This window comes from Pituophis catenifer, unplaced genomic scaffold, assembly GCF_029215685.1.
Source record: "Pituophis catenifer annectens isolate HBS135680 unplaced genomic scaffold, rPitCat1.0.hap2 SCAF_1, whole genome shotgun sequence".
Taxonomy (NCBI): domain Eukaryota; kingdom Metazoa; phylum Chordata; class Lepidosauria; order Squamata; family Colubridae; genus Pituophis; species Pituophis catenifer.
In genome coordinates this window covers 206,597,731-206,617,154 of record NW_027256881.1, presented here as the reverse complement: position 1 = coordinate 206,617,154, position 19,424 = coordinate 206,597,731, and the positions used below count along the sequence as shown (strand labels likewise).

The following is a 19,424-nucleotide window of genomic DNA, read 5'->3' as shown; positions in this document are numbered from 1 at the left end:
TTCATTACCTGTGAGGATCTATTTGCCAACTTTGTTTCCTTTCCATTCTAGATCTCACAGACCATATCTCATTTAGCACTCTCTTCTGAGCAAACAGTGCCAGGGATTGGCTATTAATAAAATTAAATTAACTGCATTTAGTGGGGTAGATAAGAGGTATTATGCAATTTCAGAGGGATAGGTGAGCAGGATTCTTTTATGATTTGAAGCTCGGCAGCAGCTGCAGCTTGCTATTAGAATTTGCAGCATTCCCCCCCCCCCCCTTTAATGGAATTAGGGAAAAGACTATTTTCTCAGGCATTAAAAAACAAAACCCAAGTGGCAGAATCTGTTTTTAAGGCAACATTTGACTTTTACCCACACCCACTCAAATTATTTCATCGGGCTAATTCTTTTACGATGAAAGCCCCCGAGGGCATCCGTTAGTTTTGTTTGTTGTTGTTTTTGAAAGCTTAGATGCTGTAATACTAGAGCTGGCACATTCTCCTCCTTAGTGACAGCAGCTGTCGCTATATGTGGGGGGTGGGGGGGTTGGCGATGCTTGAAGAAGAAGAAGGGGGAAAAAATCCTGTGTGTACAACCGAGGGGCTTGCACGGCTCATTGGCTCTGTGGTAGCGGTACCCTTTGTCGCCGCCGTCGCCTTTGGCGTTGGAGAGCGAAATGGAGGTGCAAAATCAGGCGGGGTGTGGGAAAAGAAAACGAGGGACAGGCGGGGCTGAAACATAAGGTCTGCAGATCACCGCATGCATTAACTCAACACCCGGCGCCAGAGCCGCCTTCAGCTGCCGCTATTCCCGCCTCGCTACAGCGCCCAACCAGCGTCGTCAACTCCCGCCTCCCGCTTATAGCATGAGGAGGAGAAAAATTGCCCCGAGAGCGCCATCCCCCTCGGGCTGAAGAGCAGAGAGCACAGAAGCAAGGTGGATTACATGCCTGCATTTCTCTAGTTCTCAATTTCGGAGGAAGGGGGGGAAAAATAACAACAAACCAAAACAACAAAAACCGGGGAGGGAAAGGGAGAAAGAATTGCCAAGCCTGTTCAGGAAGGATCTTTCTCTCTCTCTCTCTCTCTCTCTCTCTCCCCTCCCTCAATTTCTGGCTTGTCGCCCGGGGATCGAACTGCCCTTGGAGATTTATTAGCAGCAAAAGAAGCCACGGGATATGGCAATCCGTGGAAGAGCCATGGCTGTCCCCCGCCTTGGTTGAAAGGCAGGCTTAAGGAGACCCCCACACACGCACGCCTTCTCCCGGAGCCCGCCAGGGGCCAGCCGCGCCAATGCCGACTTGCACCCGCCGAACAAGTCCTCGGGCGGAATGAGGCAGCCGCTCGCCGCCCAAGGTTGAAGCTGTGGCGGCGGCTTTTCCTCTGCTCGGGGGGCTCCTTCGCATCTTCCTGCTGCTACTGCTGCTGCTGTCAAAGGAGGGCGCCGGCGGTTAGGCGCGAAGCCGGCTGGCTAGGAGGCATGAAGGGCGCTACGGTGGAGCCGGCGCTGTAATTGCCCGCTGGGCTGGCTCTTCTTTTGGGCTTTTTGGCAGGAGAAAGGGAGCGCCGGCGAGTTCTGCCCAGCGATGCCTTTGTGCGATGCCCGCTCCTCGCTGAGGAGAGGAATCGGCGCCCGAAGGCGGCTGCTGCCCGTCTGACCGACTGCGGCTACTTTGCGCGGCGACCAGCCTTCTTTTCTTTTCTCACCTCTCTTCCGGGCCACCTTTCTGAACTTCCAGGGATGGCCGATTGACGTGCCAGGGAAGGTAAAGCCGAAAATGGGGCTTCTCTAACGCGGGCTCGTCCTGGGTCCGAGTGGGAAGGAAGGAGCATCCCGGAAGGCTTACCCTCTCGAGCAAAAGGCAAGCAGGCTGGTGGCCCCGAAGAACCAGGCGAATTTTGAAAACCGGGGGGTGGGGGGAGCTCCAAAGTTAAAGAGGGAAGGGGAGAAGGGGGGGGGAGGAAAGAGGGAAGAGAGAGAACAGAAGGGAGGGGAAGGGTTAGAAAGGAAGGGGAAAGGTGAAGCAGAGTATCCCATTTCTCACCTCTGGCACACTGCAGGTTGGAGACTCTGGCTGCCTTCTTGGTCTTGGAGACCCTGGCCGCCCTCTTGGTATTATGTCTGCACTTCGAAGGAAATTTGGGGACGATTATCAAGTAGTGACCACCTCGTCCAGTGGGTCAGGCTTCCACCAGCAGCAAGAAAAAGCGCCCCACAAGAAAAAGCGCCAGAGGTTTGTGGACAAGAATGGCAGGTGTAACGTGCAGCATGGCAACCTGGGCAGCGAGACGAGCCGCTATCTGTCGGACTTGTTCACCACCTTGGTGGACCTCAAGTGGCGCTGGAACCTTTTCATCTTTATCCTCACCTACACCGTGGCCTGGCTTTTCATGGCCTCCATGTGGTGGGTCATCGCCTACATGCGGGGTGACTTGAACAAAGCCCACGATGAGAAATATACCCCGTGTGTTGCCAATGTCTACAACTTCCCCTCTGCCTTCCTTTTCTTCATAGAGACAGAGGCTACTATTGGGTATGGCTACAGATACATTACAGACAAATGCCCGGAGGGCATCATCCTCTTTCTTTTCCAGTCCATCTTGGGCTCCATTGTGGATGCTTTTCTTATAGGCTGTATGTTTATCAAGATGTCCCAACCTAAAAAACGGGCGGAGACACTGATGTTTAGCGAACATGCTGCCATATCCATGAGGGATGGCAAACTCACCCTCATGTTCAGGGTGGGCAACCTTCGCAACAGCCACATGGTCTCTGCACAAATCCGCTGCAAACTTCTCAAAGTAAGTTCAAGCTTTCTTGCCTTCAGTTCTAATTATATTGACTATTCATCTTTTCTTCATTTTTGTTTTCCAGTTTAAAGGTGTATGGTTTCATACCGTTCTTAACAGGATTTCACTTAAACTACATACAGGACATGTTTTTTTAACTGCCACCACATTTTAAAGGTTTTTTTAAAAATTAAAAAATAGAAATGTTAAAAGACACAAGTGAATAAGCTAGGATAGTTGTCAGGAACACTACAAAATTCCATGACAGAGGCAGAGTGCAAAGACAAGTTTGATTTTCTTCCCTATATTTTTTTTGAGAACTGAGCATATTTCTTGTGCTTAGTTTTATATTTTCATAGTATTTGCATAGCTATTTCCTATAAGGCAATGTCTCCCGATGCGCATCTTTATATGATTCATTTTTCCTTAATCTGTTGCATTGTTTCTCCTCTATTTTCCTTTTTAAAATCATGGTTTCCTGCATCTGTGGCTCAGTTCCGTTCTTTTTCATTACAGTAGCAGCTCCTCAAACTGCTAATGAATTGAAGTTAATTTTTTTATGTAGTCCCCAGCCTTTAAATTAAAACTTTCTCCATATTTCTGGTTTCTGAATTATAGCCTGAAGTACAATCATTTTACCAACACAAGTTGTCTTTTTAAATTCTTGATTAAACCACTTGTACTTATTTCTTTTTGCGAAATTCTGTTTAACAGTACTATTCATCTCCTTTTGTAAATAAAAGGGAAAAATCATTGCCTTCAAGATGTACAGATTGGTGCTGTTTGAATGAACATGACTTTTTAAGGTTCAGTTATTCCATTGGAAATATTGATCATAAAGTGTGTAGGCAGTATGACTGAAGTACTTAATTCTTTTAAGTTCTGTACATTACATATATTTCTTAAGGTTCAGTATAGTGATGTCATGACCTTATATTTCTTTCAAGAGCCAGAAAGTTTTAAGTTTAAACATTATTTTGACTGCCAAGATAAACTTGATTCTTAGTCCAAATGTGATCAAATGGTATAGTCTCCGGAGTGGCTATTAGGTACAGTTTATTTAAAGTGCTGTACAGATCTATTACTATCACCTGTTGAAACTTGTGTTATAGGTCATAGGTATAACCGTTTAAAAGTAAAATGTTTCAGCAAGGCCAGTTCATGCTTCAGCTTTGCTGAAACACAATGCTGCCTTATCTCCTGGTTGTGAGGACAACTCTGTGGGTTGACATGCTCCTCCTTCCTGCTGATATATAGAAGATAAATTCTTCTCTTACTCTGAAACACCAGACTGTGTTTTGCAATTATGCCAGCTTCAAACTGCTTTAGACTATATATGGTTAATGTTAACACTGGTGGATATGCTGCTGTGGAAAAAGAGTTTAAACTAACAAAAACCACGAATTTGCATAATAGTTTTGTCATATAGATTATTTTTTTTCATATTGTAGTATGAAAAATACATTGAGGGGAACCTGGTCTTTCCTCTTTCTTGTTATTACTGTAGTTTTTCTGATTTTTGAAGACCATTGTACTGGAAGATTCTTTTAATAAGCCAAAATACTGTCTTATACGGAGAAACTCCCTTAGAAATCATAAGAATTCTGGTTGAGACTACCTACATTGTTACTATTTTAAATTAGGGCAAATTCTTTGACTTCATTAACTTAATTAAGATTGTATTATATATTCAGCTAGGATGTCTGGTCCTTTTTTCTTGAGTGAGATATTTAGGAGTTTCTTTTCTGATAATTAACTTATGGTGAATAATGATATAATACTGAGCTGGAAGTCATTAATTTACAATGTATGCTTTGTGATAAACGGTAGTTTAGTCAAGAACTCATACAGTTAGCAAAGTTTCCCTTATATTTTTCTGAATAAAGGTAAATTATTATTTTGAGAAATTAAGGATATTTGAATTTCTCACCTATACTCCAATATATTTAATGATAGCATAAATTGCTTCTTGTCACAAGAGAATGAGGTTCATAAATTAATATACTCTGTTGTCCTTTGTTTTACAATATTGCTTATAGAATTTTTAGATTTTATTATAAGGAAATCCCACTAATGTGCATAGTAGCCATCACCACTAATTTTATCAGTACTTTTAATTTAAAATGGTATCATAAATGATATGTGAAATATCCTTGTTAGTATTCATCTAGTGATTAGATTCTATTTTTTTTCAGGGCACCAATATATGCACCGTGGAATGGACTTTCTTTATTAGGTTATAACAACTAATTATAAAAACAGATTGCAGTATTTATCCCAGCCCTAAATTTAAATTGATTATTTTCCCCCAGATCAAATTTGCATTGTACATTAATTGCTCTACTAGTTTATACATTATAAAGGTGATCTTTTCTATAACTTTTGACATGTCTTTACATGTGATTTATTTGATTGAGTAAATGAGGTGGCAAATGTGATCAGTTATATAGGAGAATGTTGTACCCTACAGATCTATAAAATGTATATGCATCGTTTAAATAGTATCACATTTAAATTTATCTTTTAAAAAGTCTCTGTGTGTTCTCTTATGCTGTTATGTAACCAAGGAAAGATACAGATTTAGTCGCAAAACATTATGAATGAGTAATGACATAATGTACTGCCTCTATTTTATATAATGCAGTTAGAAAATGTAAAGTATATTCCTTAACATGAAGCAGCACGTGCATAAAATGACTTGCTTGCTATCTGTGAATGCTGAACTACTCCTATAGTACAGCATACCAATTCAGAAAAATAATTACGGTATCAAAGCTAATTTCATAATATGTGGCTGACTTTGGCAAGAGGAAAGTCTAGATCTAAAAAAAAATATGGGAAATTTGTTCACGGGGTGGGTGAGGCTTACAAGGAGTTTATGATGTGTGTACAGGTAGTCCTCTACTTACAACAGTTCAGTTAGTGACTGCTCAAAGTCACAACAGCACTGAAAAAAGTGACTTATGACCATTTTTCATAGTTTACAACCTTTGTGGCATCCCCATGATCATGTGATCAAAATTCAGATGCTTGGCAACTGGTTCATACTTATGACCATTGCCGTGTCCCAAGGTCATGTGGTCACTTTTTGTAACCTTTTGACAAGCAAATTCAATGGGGAAGCCTGATTCACTTAACAATCGGGTTGCTAACTTGTCAAGTGATTCTCTTAACAACTTACAAGAAAGGTTGTAAGATGGGGCAAAACCTATCTCTCTCCATATTTATTTGTAAATAAATGTATGGAGAGAGATAAGACAATGAGAATAGCTTTTCCTTTAATTATAAAACATTTCTGTTTTCTAAAGTTTGAATCCAGTGTTTCATTCAAAGCTGTGTCTAATAGTTCCAGCAACTTTTCATCTATAAAGAATACTGGGTAATTCTTATTCCAGGAGTAGATAATTTTGTCTTCTGGATGTCAGAATGCAGATTTACAGCCTACGTTGATGAGATATGGTTTAAGTTATCCTTCCAAAATTGTGGTGTCCTCCAGATGTGTAGATTTTAATTCTCAGGATTATGAACTATGGTCATGTTGACTAAGGAATTTTGGAAATTCCTTAGTCATACAGTTTGAAGGTGCCCAGGTTGGAAAAGACTATTCTAGAACATTTGCCTTGTGGAAAACCATCCTGTGCAAACCTCTTCACCTTATTGACTTAGATATGTATTATGGTAAGGCAGCTGCCATTCATTTCTTTGAAGCTTTGTATTTACAATTTTTTAAAAGAGAAAACAAAGTACTGACCCGTGGCTTTAATGTCTTTAAGTGCTGAAAACAATTCAGTATGAAAAAGACTGAATGAATAAAAAGAAAAGATTTTTCAGAACTAGCTAATATTACAAAATTAAGAGCTTTGAACTAATTTTAACATAATGTCTTCTATTTCATGTTTTTTGAATCTATCTCTTGGTTAACAGTATCAGTTTACAGATTAATAATAGATAGTAATTTCCAGGCACTATTCTTACTAAATAGTGATATCAGAAGCAATAAAACTAATCAAAATAAAATAAGTATCATAATGAATAGCGAAACGCACCGTGATGACAAGTTATGATAACATGTGTTGTATAGCAGATAAATTAATTTACCAGTCCTTTGACAAGCTATCCATGATGATCTTACCTGCCTCAGTTGATTGTTATGGTACTCAGCTGGTTTTTCTGAGTCAGACAAGTTAACCTAATATATAATGTATGAAGAAATCATGGAACAATGTTTTAGCCTGAAAAACTTCAGTGATAACTCTTAGGTTGCATTACATTATTTTTTACATATCCTAAGTTTTTTAAATATAGTATTAAAATTGCTATTTTTCATAATTTTGTTTAGAAAAAGAGATTTAAAAAATGTAACAATTCTGTATATTTTGGAACAACCTTATATTCTGTTCCTCTTAATGAGAAAGGTACATTTTTTCTCTAACTTCAGGCCAAATATCATTCTTCATAGGTCATTCTGTGATACTCATTTCCTATGAAATGCAGATTGAAAACAAAATGTATTAACAACAAAATTCTATAGATGCACATAAATTCTTTTTTATTACATTAAGCGAGTCCAATTAAGAAATAGCTGTATTTTAGCAGAGGTTCATACACAATTGTCATTTTGGCAATTATTTTTAATTGATGCAGACTTCAATATGGTTAGATATTAATAGGACATTAATCTTTAATAACCCCTACCATTAATTTCAAGTGTTCTCTACTGTAGGCATGCCTAAAGCTTCAGTCCTATACATATATACCTGGGCTTCTTACTCTTTTGAATAGATACATAAGTACCACCCATCCATTGCAAATGTATTATGTTTATTAAAAGAATTGATAAATGTCTCCCTTTCTTTTTCTTGGAACAACTTCCAGATGGTTTTGAGGGGGCATTTCATGTGATGGAAGAGAATATAAGTGACGATAGTATGGAAGTTTATTTGAGTAATATTGAGACTAGTCCAGTATTTAGATCCAATTTTTAAAGGCACATAAGACTGCTTTTTTGTTCCTAATATCAGTCACTAAATCAGGGGGAAAAAAGATAAAGCTTGTGAATCAGTTAGCCAAGCAGAATAAAATTCTTCTATTGCTGTATTTATGCCATCTATCCTTTGGAATGCTAATGAACAATCATTGTACCGTCACACAAAAGCCTTGTATCTTTGAGTTAGTTTCCTTAGGTGTTGAGACTTTTAAAATGATCCTATCCTACAGGCTTGGTTTGGGTAGGAAAAAACAGTTTGTAGTCTTGTAGGCTGTATTTCCAACGATATTAAATTGTTTACTGATCAGATAACGCCTCTTGTTATTTTGGACTGAGTTTCAGCTGTTAGGCCACATGGAGTCATTGTATCATGGTAATCTTGCTTTATGTGAGTTAAGAGGTAGAACTGAGCATTATTATAAGATCTAGCTGTCAGGATTCTCAGACCAGGATATAGCTCTAAGTCACATAAACTTGAGTTTACGTGGTTTAACTAGGCTGCTAGCTAGGCTTAATCTAGGCAGAAATCTTTAAAACACCTGCTTTTGTTATTGCAAAGTAGGATGAAACTGTGCAAACCACTGCTAGTCCTTTGTAAGTGTATACACTATATACAGGCAGTTCTATCTTCTGCCCATGACATTCTAGTCCTTTCTCTCTTCTGTCCATGACATTCTAGGCAGTTCTCTCTTCTGCCCATTACATTCTAGGCAGTTCTCTCTTCTGCCCATTACATTTTAAACCCACGCTACTGAAGGGAAACTTTGCCCTTGTGTTCTTTTTATGAGAACAGCATACCCTTAATAAACAGCATTTTAAAATATGTTTCTTGTGCATCATGTTATTGTTACAAGAAACTTACTTGTTGGGAATATGTGAAGTGTGAGCAGGGGTGGTATTCACTTACTTTTGCTACTGGTTCGCAAATGTGAGCATGCACACGCGCTCGCTTCACTCACCCGCGCCACCTCCGCACATGTGCAGAGCCTTCCGCGCATGCGCAGAGCATCAAAAATGGGACGTGATGACATCTGGGTGGGTGGGTGGAGCCTCCCACAGCTGCCACTACCTGTTCGCCCAAACCAGATAGAACCAGCTGAATACCACCACTGAGTATGATTCTCAGTAGTAAAAAGGGGCAACATTTTTGTATTTAAGCTAATTTTAACAGGAAACAAAAATGCCAATGATAGTTCAAGTATCAAGATTCTGGCTCTAGAAAGCAAATCACAGGATTAAGCCAAAATACTACTTAGAGGTTATTTGTATTTACTATTTAAAGGCTCTGTAGCTTCTTCAGTTAATTAAAAAATCAATGTATGGGATCAAAATCCTAGTCAATGCTCACAATAAATTTATATGCAGTAATAATAATAGTTGTGTGATAGTGAGATGGAAGGCATACAAATTTAATAAATAAAATAATAGATGTACATATACTTGAATATAATATATTACAGTATATTAGTTAATTGACACAGCTGCTGAGGATTTGAAGAGAACTTGACCCAAATGGCAGTTTAATTAAGTAAAGAGTAGAATAATCAATTTTTGTGCGAGTTTCCTTTGGAAGACAATTTAATTTTTATAAATATTATTGAGGCCTCCAGAAAGAAATACCATTTGCACAAAGTGCTGTTTGCATGAAACCATGTAAAAGAAATTATCTCCTACCAGTAGTAGTAAGAAGATACTGGGAGAGCTTTTGCCTTCCTTCTTTTTTTTCTATAAAATAACTTTGTGCCTAAACAGTTTGCTTGGAATTTGACTTGGATGATTCATGATGAAAAGTACTGTATGGCTGTCACCTATTGTCATATTGTTTTGAAAATAACTATGCTAGTTTATTACTTCTCTTTCTTTCTTTTTCTTTCTTCATGTTTGCTATAGTCTCGGCAAACTCCTGAAGGTGAATTTCTGCCCCTCGATCAACTTGAACTGGATGTAGGTTTTAGCACAGGCGCGGATCAACTTTTTCTTGTGTCACCACTTACAATCTGCCATGTGATCGATTCAAAAAGCCCCTTCTATGACCTTTCTCAGCGAAGCATGCAAACTGAACAGTTTGAGATTGTTGTCATCCTAGAGGGTATTGTGGAGACAACTGGTGAGTACAGTCATTTCATAGCTAATGAAATCATATATTTTGTTTCTGCCATACACACCAAAAAAGTAATATTAATTAATAAAATCTAGGAAGGTCATTTGTGGATACAGTAAATACAGTCAGTAGCAATACTGAACATTTGGAAAATGTTTAAGAGAATCTGTGTCTGAATATTTAAGAAATAATGAGTGCTGCTGTTGAAACATTGTTTGAATTGTTATAGGTTGTATTTCTCCCAAATAACTTGAATTGCTGTTGTACCTTATAATCTTTTTGATATTAAACATACATTAAGAAATGACAGGGACATTTAAGTTGATTCACATTATATGCAGGTGAGATTTGTCTGTCTGCCAAAATCCTACAGAGGTTATGAAACTAGGAGTGTGGTATTTCTTGTCTGAGAGTTCTTTCTTGAATATAATAATAATTTACCAATAAAGCTGAGGAGGAAAGCATGCAGTGCTGTAATATATAACACTAAACTGAAGAAAAACCATGTCATTAAAAATACCTGGTTGGAAATGAATTCAGCTGATATTTGTAGTGTGAGATCATTCTTCTGAAATGTTTGCCTTTCTCTTGTCTCCCTCCACCCCCCCAATCCTGAAAAAGGCAAACAAAGAGGATTTGGTGTATATATATTTTCTTTATAGTTGACTTTGGTGAAGTTAATGGGCACAAAACCTCAATTATCTGTAAGCATTAACTAGTGTCTTCCCTGTTTCAATGATGCATGGAGCAAAAGTGTACTCTAGTCAATATTTTGGCTGTTCCCAATATTTAATAAAATGACCATACATGAGCACTTCTACAACTTGATAAATATTTTGCTCTGCCTTAAGAACGCCTAGTTATCTTCTAATTCTTCTTAATCCCACTCTCCACTCCCAGGTTCTGCTATACGCTTGCCCTATTTTTTCTTGCATTGTTATGCTTATGTTGGCAGAATAAACGTGAATATCTTCACTTTGACGTACCTCTGTTTCCCCAACCCCATCCCCCATATGTGAGAAGCTCAGCACTGTGAGAACATAAGAACTGTTTAGTGTGTTTTACTTACTCATTTGGAATATTTACGTGGCTGCTCATCTTAAGTGAATAAGTCTTTAGATAGTTAGCAATAGTACAAAAACTAGCATAAAATTAGAACAGAAAATACAATGAAAAGCAATCATAACAAAATAAGCCAAGGGATCAAGCAGTTCACTGTCCTGGAAACTTGCACATCAGGCTCCACTAGCAACCTGGTCCTAACACCTGAAGATAAACCTCAGATTTTCATGGCCTTCTGGAAGGTCAGCAGAATTGCACCTATTCGGAACTCCTTCCATTTCCTCCCAGGGCAAGGCTGTTCCACAGGGCAACTACCACAATAGATCTTACAAAATGATCCTGTTTCACAGAAGAGACCTAGAGCACGCCTTCCTGTCAGATCTGCAGGGATTCACACCCAGCAGTCCTCACACCCTCTTCCTCACTTACCGATCTCCGTGTTTTTCGCTGTGCCCTCAAAACTTTGTTGTTCCGCCAGGCCGGGCTATCAATGTAAAGATTTTAATTGGTTTTAAATATGGGATTTTAAATTTGGGGGTTTTATAATTGAGCCAATTATTTAATAATTTTAATAATTTTTAATTTTTTTCTGTCTTTGTGCTTTTAATCAGGTTGTACACCGCCCTGAGTCCTTCAGGAGAAGGGCGGTATAGAAATAAAATAAATAAATAAATAAATAAATAAATAAATAAATAAATAAATAAATAAATAAATAATACATTTCAAAGATCTCTGGAGCTTGGGTTAGGAAAGCAGAAGTGGTTGCTTTGTCATGTGGTCATTGGGGTGATTCAAGAAGCAGCCACCATTTTTGAACTGTTCCTACAGTTATTCTGTTGGGGAGCAGGCTAAGAAAAGTGTGTGAAGAGGTTGTGTGACTGTGATCCACATGGATAACACTACCCTTATTTGGTTGAATTATTTGTCATTAAGTATAATTATCTAAGGCTCGTACTACTAAGTAAGAATAGGCTTGGTGCTCTATCAATGCATCAAGTACTTTTCCATAGAATTTGTAATTAAGCTGGTCAGAATTTTTAAAAAATTGTTATTTAAATCTATTATAGCTGCCCAACTACAATGATTATGAAGTTGGCATTGGAGGCATCCAGATTGTTGGTGCTACATGTCATCCTTAGGGTTTACTTGTAAGGGATGGCTTAACAACATGGCAGGTTTTTTCAGGTAATCATAAACTAGGACATTCAATAACTTGTCCAGGAACAAATCTTTACTGTAGTTTATGACTTATAGGTGTTCCAGGACTTATAGGTATTACAGCCACTTGATAATCATTAAATAATGCAAGGTTGATCCAGAATGTGTAATTTCTGATTCAGATTCAATGCCCTCTTTATAACTCGCTGCTCTCTTAGTCAATTATTAGTATTCATTGCTTGTTTATATTTTCCACATTTATGCTCTGAGAATTTCTTCTCACTATCAGAATCCTTAATCCTTTCCATCCTTAACTCTCTCCTGCACAATCAATATGGTACAAGGCACTGATGGTTTTAGGGTGATTTATTTGGCTAGGCCACTTTAATGAAGTACTGTACACAGTTCACAATGCAAGCATTGGATTACTGAGTGATAGCATATCATTTCCTAGGGAGGAGGTATTCCTATGTGGATACAGCTGCATAGACTGTGCCTCTATAGCTTCCTATGAAAGGAGGAGAAGATTGGGGTTGGAGTGGGGGATGAAAGCATTAAATCTATCATTAACCTGAAGTTTCCCTCAATGCCCACATTAAACCGAAGCTGCTCTCAGTATCTAGGCAGGCTCAATTTAAAGCAGTCAACATGAAGAGAGTGCTATCCTGTCCCAGTTCTTCCTGTATTTCATCAAACATTTCTTTTTATTGTACTATCAAGGCATTCTCATTTGATCTCAGTTCTTGCATTAAGAATTGGAACTCAGTTTTTTAATTCTGTACCAGTCGCTCACCTGATTGGAAACCATAAATTTCAAACTTAGTATACTTCTTTACCAAATCTTCAAGGTGGATGTCAGATGTCTAGCAAAATTTATGTACATGTCTAAATCTCTGGCTGAAATCCGTAAGTTGTCTCTTCATCGAGAATCCCTCTTTGGCCAGGATAGTAGAGAAATCATCAGGTTGTAGTGACACCTGCTTCTCTGTTTGAGGCATGGAAACAGTACATGTGTTCATCAGTCTATCATATCTTTCTGGCAACTAGTAGCTATTCCTCCCTAATAATCATTGAATGTAACATTGTTAGGTTCCCCAAGACATTAGCTTCATAGACATTTGAACAGGTTAGCTAGGAATTAATCTTTGTTATATTTTAGGAACACTGCTATTTACAAACAGTTTAAATTCACTAAATTCATAACAATTACTCAGAGGAATAACATTTATCCACTTTTATTTCTACACATCTAGCACCCTTTCTTTCTGTGTTGCCTCCGTGCAATGGATTGTCTACTTTTTGTTCTCACAATCAGATTTCAGTAGCAGTTACAAGTCTACATCTTCCATATTCTTGCTCTGAGATTTTCTTGTCACTAACAATCTCCTGGAAGTTGGCTCTGTTATAGTGACCATCTCAGACAGGTTATTGGCTGTAGCAGGCTTTTAAATCATCCTGAAAATGTTACAGTTGGATCCACTGGTAATTACATCAATATAAGTGGACACAATATTATAACTGTGCCATCAGTAAAGACTAGAACAGGGATCTTATTACAGCCATAGATAGAAATTGAAGTAGGAAGCCATTTAAATAGCTGAAGTACAAATAGAGAAAAACTGGACTTTGAGACATAACATAGACCTCATCTGAAAGCTTTGGTGAGACACACCAAAGAAGCATTTCTTTTTACATGTATTGCATTCACATATTTTCCCTAGTGGAGCTGTTGAAAATGAAAATGAAACTAATTCAGATCTCTCTTCTCCTGAATCCAAACTGTGAACTACAGTAGCCAGCTGTGAAACTTGTAATGAATATTTTGTGAGTAAAATATCTTGCATCCAAGTTGACTGGGTGCATGTGCACGACAGTTATAAAGTGAATTACAATGTTTTAGGATTATTATATGATTCTCAAGCAAATGGAAAGTCTGCTTAGATAGTGCTATTTACCACTTATCTTTCAGCCCCACCAGGTAGATCTGAGCAAGAACCAATACCACAAGAAGGGCAAGACTGTTTTCATTGAGAGTGCTACAATGACACAATCTTGCAGGTCTGATTGTCTATGCCTTCTCCCCTTCTGCTTGTTTTAAGCCTACTGTGTGTTCTTATCATTGCTTTGGTAACAGATCTGCCTATCTTTATCAAGGTCATCTTATTCTTTACACTATCCTCTGATTTTTGCTCAGCACGGTTCTTAGTTCCAAGCCAAAGATTATCTGTTATTTCCTTAGTGCTGTCATAAATGTCTCTCTGATATTACCTGGTAACAGGTAATACTTCAAGGAGAATTAGCTGTGATGGGAGCCAATCTTTGCTGTGAAAGAAAAAAGTAAAGCCAAGAATCACACCTGTCTAATGCATTGTCAGACAAAACACTAAAGAATCTGCTGGGAACAAGAGCCTTAATCTGTTCTGAGAAAGATCTGTTGGGTTGTTGGGAATGCTTCAGGATTTGGCCTAGGAATATAGCATATGATTTCAAGAATTCTGTTTGCATTGCAGAGCTCAGAAATCCATTCTAAATTACAGTGTACATTGAAGTTGTTTCAGTTCAATTGTTTAAATAGGCATGTCACGAGCAGTCATACATTGACCTGTCTAGGTGCAACGTAGCTTTTCCTTGTTTCTTCTAAAGCAAACATGGTAATTGTGACAAAGTTATAATTCACACTTTAAGTATTGTTGACTTCTAACTCAGAAATTATTGTTTTACTGCTTTTATTTCATTGTTTGTATATATTATTTTTATTCTTGGGTTGTGAGCCACTCAGAATTTGGTTTAAGATGCTTAGGCATCTAACTAAGCACCATTTCTGAAGAATATGAAATGGGATAGGAAGATAATTTGCAACATATTTACTTTTTTAATCAACTGCAGGCAATTTTAAATCATGGAATAAACGTGCAAGGTGTTTCTGAGTGACATAAAATGTATATTTTGCCTTATTCTGAGCATTAAAACAAAATTTAGCTGATTCATTTTGAGAGTTCCAACTATTTTGAGCATTGGATTGGATTTTGGTTTTGTAGCTTGTGTTTAGTTGCTTTTCCCCCCTTTTCAAACTGTTTCCAGTATAGCCAACACAGCAGCAGAGACCAATTATGATTCTGCTGTTATTAGTTTAATTTGGATGGTGTAATATGGGAGTGGAGTGTATAGAGGAAAGAAGAGGTTAAGACAAAAGAAGATTATTCACTACTGCATGCCTACTAGCTTGCCTAGTATGTTACTGCTGGTTTTTTATTTATTATGGGAAAGTTAATAGCTCGTGTAGGTTGCTGAGTGCATTGCATGTGGGTTGTGTTTTGTTTAATTTTGTAGACAGATATGCAAATATGCATATGCTCTACTGTTGATGCAGTTGTGAAAATCTCAGCTCAAAGTTTGCTGTGCCAGTGCACTTTAGATATGGTGCTTCTGGCTTACCGAGTGGTATTTTAGGATGAATTTAAAAATGTAAAAGTGATGTCTGGGTTTTGGCTGCTTTGTTGATCTTTGGGATGTATATACAATCTTTGCAAGTTCTGGCTGCTGTTTTAAAGTTATCTTCAATTAAGAATTAAGACTTTCCCCATTTTTCCAGCATTTCAGCAACGAACATTACAATATCTTTTGCTGTGCTTGTATCTTATACCTGGGGTGAAAAAGAACTGTGCCAAATCAATTGCTTAATTTTGCTAAGCAAGCAGGATGTCAGTGCCTTCAGAAAAATTGACCAAGGATTATTTTATTTTAAAAAATCAGAACTAAGAAAACCTCTTGTATAAATCTTTGTTTAAAATCCAGAATCAGTAAATCCATTATTAGGACAAGGGCTAGAAAGATTTATTGAGTGTTTGAAAATTAAACATTACTATATAAATTGCAATATGGAATAAATAATCTATTCTTGATCAAGAACTCCCAAATAGGACAGTAGAAGGAACTCTGGAATAATTGCAGATGCAATACCTTTCAAAGATTTCAATCTACATTGAGGTTTATCTTTGAGAATGATTTAGAGCCTTACTTATTCAATTAATTATGTTTGTTAATATCACATTGTTAATTAGCAAAGTTACTGACATTGGCCATTCAGTTAGCACTGACAAAGGTCTTTAGTAAGATGGTGTTCCTGGGTAGGACCATTTTACCTCCCCTCTTCCAGATGATCAGTTAGACAAGGACATTTTAAACTTAACACAAAATTAATTAAAAAAACATTTTAGACAGTAACACAATACTGGTCTGTGATGGTAATAAAAATTACTAACTACACAGTAATAGCATTCTCCCAAAGTATAAGAAGAAAGGGAAATACGCTACTAAACTTTAATAAAGAATCAAAGTCCATGCACACGAAGGAGAAAAGTAATATACATGATTAAACCTCACCTTTTTGCATAGCATCACTATATGTCATGCAGGAGATGTACTAATTGAAAGGGATATTAAAGACAGCAGCTGTTCTTCTCTAAATTGAAAAGATGTCTCTTTGTTCTCTCTAGTAAGGAGTTTCTAGGCCAGCATCTTCACCACTACACCAAACTTTTTATGGATATTTCTAAAGATTAAGTAAGTAAATTGATACTTACATATTCTGAAAAGAAAAGTAAAACAGCTTTTTGACAAAATTTTAGCCCATATTTTCCAAACTCATATAAACCTAATGCCTCTGTTTCATTCCCAATGTCTTTTTAAAGTATTCCAATATGGAATTCAATGCATCAGTTATGATTAACTAATATAATAAAACAAAAAGCTGTTTTAAGTGGCCTCAGAGCAGAGTTACTTTGAGTAAAACTCATTATGAGGTTATTTTCTTTTTCATAAACTATTACTGCAGTGAGTTAACTTTGCAAACAATGGATCAATAAGTAATGAATAAAAATGCCACATCTCTCTCATTTGTGAAGAACTTCCTAAAGTAGTTTTTTTTTTTTCCATACTGGATGTTCTTATAAAGGGACTGATTCTTATAGTCTTTATTTAAAATATTCCCTGTAGTTAATATGTCAAAAATCAATAGAACAGATAAGAGTGTTTAACATTTAAAAAGTCTATCACAATTACCGTACTTTTCAGAGTATAAGGCACACTTCCCCCCCTCCCTTAAATAGGATAGAAATGTTGGTGCATCTTATACACCGAATATAGCCATTTTTGGCCTCTTAAAACCCCGCCCCGCATGTCCCATTTTTGCCAAAAACAGGCCTGTTTTTCGCAAAAACTGGACGCACAGAGCGTTTGGGAGGCCTTCAGAGTGGTCCTGGGGGCCAGGGAGAGCAAAAACCGAATGTGCGGAGGCCAAAAACTATTTTTTTTCTTGTTTTCCTTTTCGAAAATTTAGTGCATCTTATACTCCAGTGCATCTTAAAGTCTGAAAAATACGGTAAATGGATATCCACTATCTGGCTACATCTCCTGAGACGGAGTCTTTAGAGCATGGATGTTCAATCTTTTGGCTTCCTTAGGCCTTTTTGAGTGAAGAGGAATTCTCTTTGGCCTCATATAAAATATATAATATAGTTTATATATATATATAAATATTGCTAAAAAGCACATAATAATATTAAAAGGGGCTGCATTACTAGTTGTCCAGGGAGACATGCAACCTGTGGGCCATGGATTGGACACACCTGTCATAGAGCAAATTTTACACAGTAGGCTTCTCACTAAAATGTATGCAAGATTCAGGCATCTTTCCTTTCCTCCTCCTAGAGATTAAGGCACTGAATTGCATTTAAAATCAGAAGTCAAATCTTTTTTTTTTAAATTCACACACACACCGCAGAAGTTCGTTTATTTCATTCACAGAGAAGGACCTCAAGATTGTTCCTCATTTCCCCATATTTTGAAAAGTGGTAAAGGCCATGTCCCTTTCACCATGCTTTTAGTTATTGGTTGATTTCAATTTTATTTATTTTAATTGCATTTTTAAACTATTTCAGATTTAAATGTTGTAAAACATTTGAGAATTTACTTATATAAATTTGAGAATTTATATAAGTAAAAGCTATAGAACTAATAAAAAAACAAAAAATGTGAACTGTATTGTACCCAGCAAACAAATGAACAAATAAGATGCCATCTTTTAAAATATTTTGCTCAACTTTGTGCACTTTTATAGGATTGATATACTAGCAATGGATGCAATTTTTATCCATAAGAAGTACGGTACCTAAAAACATAAAAATAGAACACTTGCATTCTGCATTTATTTAAGGAAAGCTATTAATAGATTTCTTGTTATGAAAATATCTTGACTGTCTCACAATGGTTTCATGTAGAGGTTTCACATTTATTTTATTTCGTTTTGGAGTTAGAAGTATAGATAGAAGTATATAGGTTAACCATTCAGTGCTGCTTCTTTCAATTTCAGTATTCTGATGCATAGTGATGACTTCCAATAAATATTTTTTCAAAATATTACGATGTTAGTTTTGAAATAATGATAAATGAAAATTAATCTATAAAGCTTTAATCTAGGAATAGTAGAATCCTCAAATGTAGTTATAGTCTGAAATGATCAGCAGGTCTCATGTGACATTGTTGGAAGAGGTCATCCCTTTATGAAATTAATGTCAATTTAAAATTGCAGCATTATTGTGCAAAACACTGATGAGCAACTGCTTATGAGAATTTATGGATTCTCAAAAAGAAACCTACAAGAAACACATTTGTAGAATAATATTTCTTAAAGCATTATTATTGTTAAGCAATAACATTTATTTTTTTTTCAGAGTGGGTTCAGTTATCCTTCCTGACAAAGAATATGGCATCAAGAGTAGGATGTTTGAATGAGCTAGTCTGAATGAAAAAAAGAAAAGAAAACAATAGATTCATTGCAGATAGTTTTCTCTTGGATAACCCTTATCTCTTGTGTATCACAGGCTTCATGTTTGGTTGGGAAAAAGTCTACATCCAGTTATGGAAAGGTCAAGGAGCAAAAACAGAATCGGTGTATTTTCTATACACCATACTAAATAAGGAAAAGCTTAAGACTAATATCTTAACCCTCCCTTATCTCATAAAATGGCAGTTTTTAATATTTCCCTTGCTCTCCAGATTGTTGAAAAGCTGATATTGGCTGTACTAAGCAAAAGCTGACATGATGTGTATTTGGTAGATAATGTTAGATTCCTTGCCTTGAAATGTGTTCAGTTCTATTCAGTGTGCCTACTCTGCCTACTCATGGGCAACCACAGAACAGAGGCCATCTGGAAGTACTGAAAATACACACGCTATCCTTATAGGGAATGCCACACTGGTCTCTGCTGCCACAATTTATTTGGCATATGCTCTTTTAGAGATATCATGCACAATCATTTTGATGATATTATGAGTTGTCTTT

General features: G+C 37.1%; 1 protein-coding gene across 1 annotated transcript in view; it reads left to right on the top strand.

The window, feature by feature from the left end:
* The first annotated feature begins 2,102 nt into the window (after positions 1–2,102).
* The window catches only part of KCNJ3 (potassium inwardly rectifying channel subfamily J member 3), a 125,422-nt gene continuing 108,100 nt past the window's right edge, over positions 2,103–19,424 (top strand). The window contains exons 1-2 of the mRNA XM_070956998.1: positions 2,103–2,786; positions 9,652–9,868. Of these exons, the coding sequence (XP_070813099.1) occupies positions 2,103–2,786; positions 9,652–9,868 (901 nt within the window). The remainder of the gene's footprint in view (positions 2,787–9,651; positions 9,869–19,424) is intronic.